This window comes from Sebastes fasciatus, chromosome 12 (genome assembly GCF_043250625.1).
Source record: "Sebastes fasciatus isolate fSebFas1 chromosome 12, fSebFas1.pri, whole genome shotgun sequence".
Classification (NCBI taxonomy): Eukaryota; Metazoa; Chordata; class Actinopteri; order Perciformes; family Sebastidae; genus Sebastes; species Sebastes fasciatus.
The window spans coordinates 8,507,354-8,517,436 of NC_133806.1; the positions used below are offsets into that span (position 1 = coordinate 8,507,354).

At 37.1% G+C, this 10,083-nt stretch overlaps 1 protein-coding gene across 3 annotated transcripts; it reads left to right on the plus strand.

Moving 5' to 3' along the window:
• The first annotated feature begins 844 nt into the window (after positions 1-844).
• On the plus strand, positions 845-9,636 carry dek (DEK proto-oncogene). 3 transcript variants are annotated; one of them, XM_074652980.1, is made up of 12 exons: positions 845-983; positions 2,929-3,090; positions 4,032-4,124; positions 4,279-4,388; positions 4,730-4,824; positions 5,028-5,157; positions 5,883-6,236; positions 6,675-6,851; positions 7,131-7,221; positions 7,747-7,889; positions 8,053-8,121; positions 9,051-9,636. In XM_074652980.1, exons 2-12 carry the CDS (start codon positions 2,967-2,969, stop codon positions 9,060-9,062), a joined length of 1,398 nt encoding a protein of 465 aa, XP_074509081.1. In that variant the 5' UTR covers positions 845-983; positions 2,929-2,966; the 3' UTR covers positions 9,063-9,636. The 3 variants fall into 3 exon arrangements, with proteins under 3 accessions (XP_074509081.1, XP_074509079.1, XP_074509080.1); XM_074652978.1 differs by lacking the exon at positions 9,051-9,636 and having other exon boundaries at positions 881-983; positions 8,053-8,206; XM_074652979.1 differs by lacking the exon at positions 9,051-9,636 and having other exon boundaries at positions 881-983; positions 7,750-7,889; positions 8,053-8,206.
• Positions 9,637-10,083: the final 447 nt, after the last annotated feature.

Below are 10,083 nucleotides of genomic sequence, written 5' to 3' on the forward strand. Positions count from 1 at the left end.
TATTATGTGATATATGATATGATATTATTTTATATGATATGATATGATATTATATATATATATATATTTTTAAATTATTTTTTATTTGGAGACGTTGACACTTTACATGATCAAGGAATGTACATGTTTGTAGCATGATGTAATGAGCAGCATGTAATTTAAAGAGTGTTTCCATTTCTTTCTTTTTTTAAGTGTACATATACAATAAACATTGTGCCCGTCCACCCACCCATCCCATCCGTACCACCCTCCCAACCCGCCTATTCGTGGGGTACACAACTACAGTAGCAGAGAGGGAAAGAAGAAGAAGAAAAAAAATTAATCAAATCAGGATCGTATTTAGCTGCGCAATATGTCTAAATAATGGGAAAAAATAAATAAATAAATAAGTTAAATATATACATATTTACATACATACATACCTGCATATACACACAAATATATATACACACACACACACACACACACACATACATACAGTACATACACATACATACTGTACATATCCATACAAACACATGTGTACATACATACATAATCATAACATATTCCCAAGAACCCTATATATTTGGGGTGCCATGTGGAGAGAAACAGCACCATATCAGATTGACAGCAAGCTAATATTGATAAATATAGAAATAGTAAGAGTAATTCTATGAGATAAACAAATATACATGTATATATATATATATAATAATGTATAATAAATTATATTATATTATATTATATACAAATAAATATAACATAAAACTTTAAATTTTAAATAATACAGAAGGGGGCAGTAGTACTACGTCACCATGTTGGATCTACCAATAACAACACGAGGAAGAAAAAACGTCATCAACCCTTTAGTCCAATCAGAGGAGCGGCCGCCGCAGTAAGCCCCGCCCCCCTCAGAGAAACCGCCATCATGAAATTAAAATCTAGAAACTGACGCATGAGACGAAGCATCCTGCAGCTTTCTGCAGCTTCACAACAACAAGGTAAACTTCTCACGGCTTCCTCAGCTACACCGTGAGAGTTTGAACATTTGGACACATGCATACGGAGTTGTTGCATCGCTAAATTGTTATTTAATGGTTATTTCTCTCTCAGCTGTGTAACATTAACGTGATGGTAGCTAGTGTCAGTGTTAGCAGATAGCTGCAAGGACTAGCAAACGTTTACGGTGTTTTTATTATAGTAATAGTTAATAATAGTTAACTAAAAGCAACAAACACCAAGGTGGTAAAGGGGAGAATATGTTAGTTGTGATTATTTCCCCCCAGAGTATTTTAGAGAGCTAATTTAACCCGCAATAGCTCATAAGTTTGCAAAGGCTTTACTGTAAAGTTACAGCGCGCCAAATCCGCACCTGTGTTTATTGTGACGGGGATTAAGACACAAAACAGCATCAGTGTAATATGAAATGGTTAGCCGAATGATTCCTAAGAAACTCAGAAAGGTCCACGACAAGTCTTAACTTCCAGATATAAGATGTGATTGAATTCAAGAGAAGATTCCGCTTATTATGTGTGAATCCACGGGTCGGACTCGTCAAACGTCTGTCTATAGTGCCAGACTCCGTTGGGAATTCTGTCGTTTTTATGAATAAAAGCTCCTATCTGGTAAAACATGAGTAAACAATGCTTAATTTTTACACATAATGAATTATTAGAAGCCAAATTACTGTTCGGCATACGTCTAATAAACTTAAACTACATTAACTAAAGAATATTTGGTTGTGTCATAAATTACAGAAGTTCTGGTCTGAAATATTATGGGAAAATGGGAAAAAGATATATGATAAGGACTCAAATAATCACAAGGCACACTAGTGTTAGAACAAAATTAAAATGCCTTTATAGTACATGGCAATAATTGTTTAAAATGTTTTTTTTTTGTCATTTTAAACAATTATTGCCATGTAAAATAAAGGCATTTTAATTTTGTTCAAACACTACAATGTGCCTTGGATTATTTTTGAGGCAGATTTGCATTTTTTACTTTTTTCCACCCATGCAATGAGCCCTTCACAAGACTGAATGAGCCCAATACACCTGAAGGATCCAAAGAGCACCTGTATGTGATTACCACAGAGACCCAGCAGCGCTTCTACTCCATTGTCTTCAGATATTTGATAAGGATTTAGAAATTAATCCAATGTCTTTGATTTCTAGGAATCCCAAGTTCAAATATAACTACTGCAGCCAACAAAAGGTTATATAACATTCTTACATTTGCTGCTAGAAAACAATATATTACTACAGTGGATTAGTGATAAGAAACCCTCTGTTCAAGGCTGGCGTAAAGTCATATTTGAGATGGTCCCTTTGGAATATCTTACAAATATTGTACATGCATCAGTAGATCAGTTCTACAATATCTGGCAAAAACATATTATTTAAAAAAAAAACTAAAGAATATTTACATGCTGTTGAAAGACCTGGAAAATGCCAGTAAGTGGGCATTTGGGTTATGACGATTTTGTCAAACAAAACTAATCACGTCTTTGCGCAAGTTGGCAGTTTTTTTTATTAAACTGGTTGATTTTTTTTAATGGATATTTACATGATGCTGTCAGCCAAGATGCATATTTAACCAATCCCACAGGTTAAGATAATAAACAGTAGATTCTGCAGCATTGTGACAGGTACTGGGACGCACCTCACATTCAAGTGTGTGGGGATATTTTTTCAACGAAAGAAAACAGATCCATAAATCTAAATAGTATAACATTTCATTCACATATATTATGATTTATTTCTGTGCATGCAAGATCAGTGTTGTTGTTGTTCTTAATTCATATCTAGAAACAAGACTGCATGAACACTTAAGGCAGTAGCATTTGACTTTGTATTCATGACGGTGTATGTAAAATGCAATAATTACCAGACCAGCATGGAGGGGTTACGGTGATATAATCATGTATATTTTTTCTCCTGTTAGGATAAATTGATACTTGGACAGTCTGAGGCAGTGTAGACATGAGTGACGTGGCGGAGGAAGCGATGGACAGCTCTGCGGTGTCAGAGGAAGAAGTGGAGGACCAGCAGGAGACGTCACAGGAAGACCAGTCGAGTCTGAACAAAAGCAGCTCCAAAATATCTGGTAAAGTAAAGGAGATGGTTTACTCCCCTCTGCTCAGTCTTCTAGTCAGAAACTAAACACCTGACACTGATGAAATCTGTCTCTAGTGGTGAGACCTGTAATATCTAGGGATGTCACGATACCAGAAATTTCGTAGTCAATACCAGTGAAATTCCACGATTCTCGATACCAATTTGATACCATGGCAAAAAACAAAAGTAAAACAATAAATCTCATGCACTTCAACATCCCCTCCTTTATTACCGTTTGCACTCTGGATTTTGTTATGAAGTTAAACATTCCCTCTCTTATCTATTTTACATTGCTGTGAAAACATCTCCTTCAAACAGTATTTTTTTTCAAGTTTCTCACCAAAAACAGCATTTTGCAAGATTACATTTGAACACATCATGATCATGTTAGAATTTACCTTCGCTCATTTTACTGAATGCATCCCGAATGCGGGTGTTAATTTCGGACCCTGCAGGCATCGCGCGGTACCATTGGTATTGCAGAAAACGAGTACCGTCACGTTTTTAGAATTTTTGGCACGTAGTATCGGTTCTCGTGACATCCCTACTACCTGCAGTGGTTCACATCAACAGAGGGATGAGGACAGAGGACAGGAGGAATGACTGGTACTGACTGATGTCTGTGTTCTTCAGTCTTTCTAAGCTTCACTCAGTATTTTCATGTCAGGATATGATTTATTTTATTAACATTTTAAATTGTTTCCAGTGAGATATTAATGAGTTTATATAGTGACTTTGCTGTTGTAAACATTACTGTTGCTGCTCTAGAAACAACATTTAGCCTAGTTATATTTAAAATATATGTATATTTATAGCTAAAATGCACACTTCAATATTTGTTTATTTATCACAAGTCATATTGTCATCGCAATATTGAACAATGTTATCGCACCTCATGTCGTTATTCTCATTCTGTTGTTGCTGCTGCAGGTGAAATCATTGAGGGCAAGCGGGCAAAGAAGACGGTCGAGAGGCTCGATTTTCAGGCACCAAAGCAAATGGAGAAGCTCAAGATTGGAGATGGTAAATATCTAACTATGATGTCACAACTTAGATTTTTGTGTCGTTTTAAGCATTAGATAGCTGGATATGAATGTTTGTAATTGAAAGCTGCGCTTTCCAGGAATATGCCGATATGAATGAAAACTGTCGGCTTGTTTATGTCCCATATTTTCAGGTAGCGGCGATAAATTAGGAGACATTCCACGCACCGGTCACCAGATCACCAAGATGAAGCAAGCTGACCTTAAACCTCTGCACGCCATTTTGTTCGACAGACCAGGAAAGGTACAAACATCTGGATGATTTATGATGAACCAACATGGAGACAGAGACTGGTTCAGTCAATTGGAGTGAAGTTTAGTGGTTGAGTCTGTTATTTTCTTATTTATTATATAATTTATTACTGAGATCATCAAGCAAGAGACACTTTACCCTTCAAAACTTCATGTGAATGCACAGTAGGAAAAAATTTGTGCTGTATTTCAGATTGGCAGGTTATTACTCTAGTCTTTTTTTCATTTTGGTAAATCAGGGTTGAGTTACTACCTCTGCTGTAGACAAAAATACACATTTGCAGTGAAACAGAGAAGAATAACTTTTATGACATCACTTTTGTTTTTCATCAGATGGCCACATTAAAGAAGAACTTGCGTCTGTTTAACGGCTTTCCTTTTGACGCGGACAGCGAACAGTACACCAAAAAACGAGAAAAACTTCTCAAGTAAGTTTCTGGGCAGAGACACTTTTCCTCTTCAGGCATCATGTGGAATCGGAGAAGTGATTTTAGTTTTCTTGTTCCTAAAGATAAAGATAGTAAATGGCATCTGATTGGAGAGGCTCTCAGAGGTGAAAAGACGATGATGGTGAAGTGCTGTCTCAAACTGATAATAACAAGCGACGTCTTTTTTTTGTTTTCAATTGCAGGAATTCAAATTTTACCAACACCAAACTAAAGGTTGTCTGTGGTGTTTTGGATTTGGAGAAGAAAGGAACCCACTCAGATCTGGTCGACAGGATCTTGACTTTCCTCATCGCACCGAAAAACAGTGGGAAGGTGAGCAGTGAGCTCGGTAGCTCTAATCCATCATCCTTTTATTGTCAGTGAATCACAGTTTCAACACAGAGCAGTTTTTAGTTTATTCTTTTGTCTGTCTGCCCCCTTATGCCTAGTTCACACTACACTTTAGCCCTGATTTTCCGCTCTCCAACAGTTTTTGGAGTTCCCCGACAAAAGCCTCAGATTAGAGGCAAATCGTTTGCATGTGTCTCGCCAATGGTATCGCGTCATTTACCGTATTTTAACGCCTGTTTTTGTGACAAAATGTAGTCTTGAGACCTCATTGAAGATTCCTCCTGGTGAAAGATCTTGTAGTGTGTGACACCGGTCAGTCATAAAGTGTGTATACCACAACGACTTCAAGAGCCCCAATTACAAGACAGCAAGTTTTGTAGTGTGAACAGTACAGTGATCTGACGACTTTGAAAGTCTTGTAAGGAGGAGCTGCTTGATAGGTGTGCTCTTTTGAGTATTTTAAAGTGTTATCTTAGAAGTTCGATAAATATGAATCCAGATGTTGAGCTCAAGAATCACCGTTTTTTTCTATTCTTTTAAAAATGGTTGAACTAATTCTCTTAAATTAGTGAACAAATAGACTTGTGTGTAAATCAATCACAAACTTGTGCTTCATTATTTGTCCATTAGGAAAGTTTTAAGAGCGAAATGTTAGAAATGTTCTCCTTCTGGAAGCATCTTCATTTACCCTGTTTGTCCTTTGGCAGCGTCTGTCCGTGAAGAAAAAGAGGAAATCAAAGAAGAAGCTGTCAGGCGACGACTCAACGGCCAGCTCCAAGAAGAAGAGCAAACCCAAACCCAGGAGCTCGTCGTCCAGTCCCAAGAAATCCAAAACAGGAAGCAAGTCCAAAGCCATTGTCATGGACTCCAGTAGCGACGAGGATGAAGATGAGGAAGATGAAAAGGCGGGGGCTTCAGCTGAGGCTGAGGGATCAGATACAGAGGACAAACCGTCAGAGAAAGAGGAGGACCAGTCTGACCAGTCAGAGGAGTCTGCAAACGAAGAAGAAGAAGAAGAAGAAGAAGAAGAAGAAGAGGAGAAGGAAGATGAAGATGATGAGGTGAGGTTGTCTAGGCTGAGCACAAGACTGGGAACTAGTTTTTCTGATAAATCATTGTCAGGGAAAAAATGGTGTGCGTCCCTACTGTCAGGTATTCACGTTTACATATTATGTTGGTATACGAGAAGCGTAATGTAATGTGTGCATAGTGAGTGAGTGGTAAAGTTTCCTTGTGTTATTAAATGTACAGTAGTGTGTCACACACACACACACACACACACACACTCATACATGTTTCCCTCCCCACAAGTATTTTAAATCCAGCTTTGTTTACTTCCATGTTTAGCAGCATCACTGCATCGTAGGACTGCATCACGCCACCCGAAACAAAAATGGGGACCCCCCTCATAGAAAAACGGATACAATGTAATGAGCTGCTTGCCTTCGCATTTTCAGTCAGTTCAGTTTTTACATTAATCCACACACATTTTGTTCCAGTCTCCCAAATCAAAGTCAGGCAGAGGGAAGACGGCTTCCAAGAAATCGGCACCAGTGAAAAGACAGAGGACACCAGCGAAGAAGACGGGTCCTCCTAAAAAGAGAGCGAAGAAAGAAGTTTCAGATGAGTCCAAATCTGAGTCCGAATCTGACGTCGACAGTGAAGGTGACAAGAAGGTAAAACTCAAAGTCAAATGCATGTTTAAATGGTCTAAAATGCTCACAATGTCATAGAATTTAATTGAAAACATATCCTGATTCGGATATTATTGTTCTAGTGCTGTACATCCGTAAGCTTTATTCTTATTTACACCCTGTATTTCCTCCTGTTTTTTGTGCTGCTACGACGCTTTCTAAGCTTTCTACGCTTTCTTTTGTCTTCTTTAATCTTTTTGAAGTTCGTCTCTCAGAAGTCTTGTGATGTCGTTGAGCTGATGTTTGTCTTTTGTTTTACAGCCCAAAAAGAAGAAATCAACTCCAGTCAAACCTGCTGCCAAAACCAAGAAAGCCGACAGTAGCAGCAACATCAAAAAAAACGCAAACACAGGTGAGGTCATGCTAATCAGGGCTTCACATGTAATTATAAGTATTATTTTAAGATAACTGTTTATATATTGACTATGTGACCAAAACAACTGTTCAGAAAAAAATAATTTTGACAAAGGTTCTTTGAAAACAGAGTGACAGTCACAGTAGGGAAAAACTGATTTGTCTGACATAAAATGGAAAATACTTACAGCATAATTTTAGTTCCTTTTAATACAGATTGTCTATTATTTATGCATTAATGCACAAACAAGTCCGGTCTCTGAGTCAAAATCTGTCTGCAGCAGTGGTTGCATTACAAAAACAAGGAAACAAGACACATTTCTGCACAAACTGCAACTTCCACAGAACATTCACTGATATTCTTGCTTCTGCTCCGCTGCTCGCTCGTTCTAAATCCAAATGTCTGTGTTAAACCTGCGATAGATAGATGTGACATTTTTTGAGATGGACGACTTCCAGACCCTGGAGTTTGAGGAGCACGCCCTCAATTTTCTCTGTGCCTTTTTTTTTTTTTTTTCTGCAGCAGAGGACAGTTCAGACGACGACGAGCCGCTCATCAAGATGATCAAGAAATCGCCGACTAACGAGCATCTGAAAGAGACGGTACAGAGTCTGCTGAAGGAGGCCGACCTGGAGGAGATGACCATGAAACAGATCTGCCAGAGGGTAAAGAGCTTCCTCTTCTATACACATGCAGGACTGAGACGGGAGATACTCACACTGACTCGTGCATTAAACAGTCTAGATGTTATATGTTATTATACTGCATATTCTTATAAAATGTATTAAGAATAAATTAATCATTTATTTTGTCTTGTGTGTGTTTTAGGTGTTTGACACCTACCCAGACCACGACCTGACCAGCAAAAAGGACTACATCAAACAGACCGTCAAATCTGTGAGTACACACACCCTTCACAGCGCCCAGAGGGATTAGTTGCATAATTAAAAAAACAAATTCATAGGTTAAGAAAATATTTAGTTGTTGCCTCCCCTGCATGGAAATTGTGCACCAGGTCCCTTCTGAACAGTGTATGAAAACACTCAGAAAAAGTCTGTCTGGAAGTACCTGGTATTGTAATTTCAGGTGCAGACATGTTGACAATTATGCAGTTCCTGTTGGTCTCCAGCAGAGGTCTGTAAAGGGGAAGAAACAGACAAACGCCCAATTCCAGTCCTGCCCCTGCACCCTCCCACTCTGTGACTCCATTTGTAGTCACACTCACAGCTCAATGAAGCACCAAGCGGCCCTCTCTCCGGCAAGGAAACTATAAATAAATATCAGAAATACGTTATTGATCCCCGGGGGGGGGGGGAGAATAGAAATAAAGGAGTATGTAACGTGTAAATTATGTACATAATGCTACAATATAAACACAATCTATGTAAATAAATAAATATAAGTAAGTTCTAAAATTAACAAATAAGAATATAAGAAATATGTACAAATATTTGTATTGACAAATGCATATATATATATATATATATATATATAACACAAATAACCACAGTGCAACTATGTAAATGCAAAATACTGAGAAGTGGGATCTATTAAGTGCGTTTAATATAAATGTCAGAATGGTATAATTTAGAAATGAATACGAATATTTTCTTGAGTTTACAGTATAAATACAGTTTTAATTACAAAAATATAAATAAGAAATATATAAATGATGTACTGTATACCACAATATATAACGGTGCAAAAGGTATTAAAGTTTTGTTTTCGTAGTGCAGATTGTATCCATATTGCTCATCCTGAGGTTGACTTGTAAAAGTGTTAAGATTTGTTATCACTTCATGTTTCTTTAAATGTGTTTCTCATAGCTCATCACATGAAGATCTGAAGAAGAATGAAGTCGAACATCGGTGAAACTTCAGTTGGAATGACTGAAAATCTCCTTTTCATTAGTTTCATATCAATTTGTTTTTATACATGATTGTGTTTTGTTTCTATTCATGTGTGACTTGTGTATAGATCTTCAAATTAACTCAACAGTGGTCGTCATCATTGACAAGTATAATGTTTTCAGGCAAAGTTATGTTTCATGAGAAAAGAAAACATTTATTTTTTACACTTTCAGTGATCAAATCTAAAATGTAAGTCGAATGTTAGTCGTCATGTTTAGGCAGCAAAAGAAAGTCAGATCTTTGCTTTTGACTCACAGGACTTCACATTTCTATTTCTGGATTAAGTTTTGTAAATATATTTCTAATTAGGTGAAGCTATATTTGATTAACACACGTTAACTCATTGTTTTGTTAACTCTGGAAACTTTTTTTCTGGAGTTTTGTTTGCTTCTTTTGGTTGTTTTGCTCTGTCCAACTTTAATTTACAATTTAAAATCTTCCATTGAGTTGTACTGAGTAATTTACCTAATGATGATTAAAATTGTAACTTTTTTGAACAAAATTGTCTTCATGTGGTTTGAAATTTGTCTGCAAAACATTCACTGTGCAGGGGTCACCAGATTTGCAACATGCAAGCTGCGTTGTGCAAGAACATTTTCCTTTCACTTGTTTTGACACATTTTACTTGTGACCTGCACGAGCATGCGAGAGCCTCGACGACTCAAATGTATCTATTTTTGAGCAACAGTCTTTTGTGAAACTGCGGTTGCCTTAATTTGTGTTCACAAATCACTGTTGTGAAACAAGACTGGTTGGGAAATCTGGGGAATTTTCTTTGGAAATAAGAGAAAATAACTTCTATGGCATCTATAATTTCATTTTAAAATCACAGTTCTGCTTTGTGTTTTTGTCTGAAACACTGAATCCGTTCACTTTAATTGCCTTTGTGATTTTTATGTCAGGTTTCCAATTGACACCTATGTAGATTAAATACTATTTATAAAATATT

Excerpts from the sequence above, each read along its gene's own strand:
- dek (XM_074652978.1), top strand. The coding sequence starts at position 2,967 with ATGAGTGACGTGGCGGAGGAAGCGATGGACAGCTCTGCGGTGTCAGAG. Across the intron at positions 4,389-4,729 it reads TGTTCGACAGACCAGGAAAG|ATGGCCACATTAAAGAAGAA; the intron begins GTACAAACATCT and ends GTTTTTCATCAG. Across the intron at positions 6,852-7,130 it reads ACAGTGAAGGTGACAAGAAG|CCCAAAAAGAAGAAATCAAC; the intron begins GTAAAACTCAAA and ends TTTGTTTTACAG.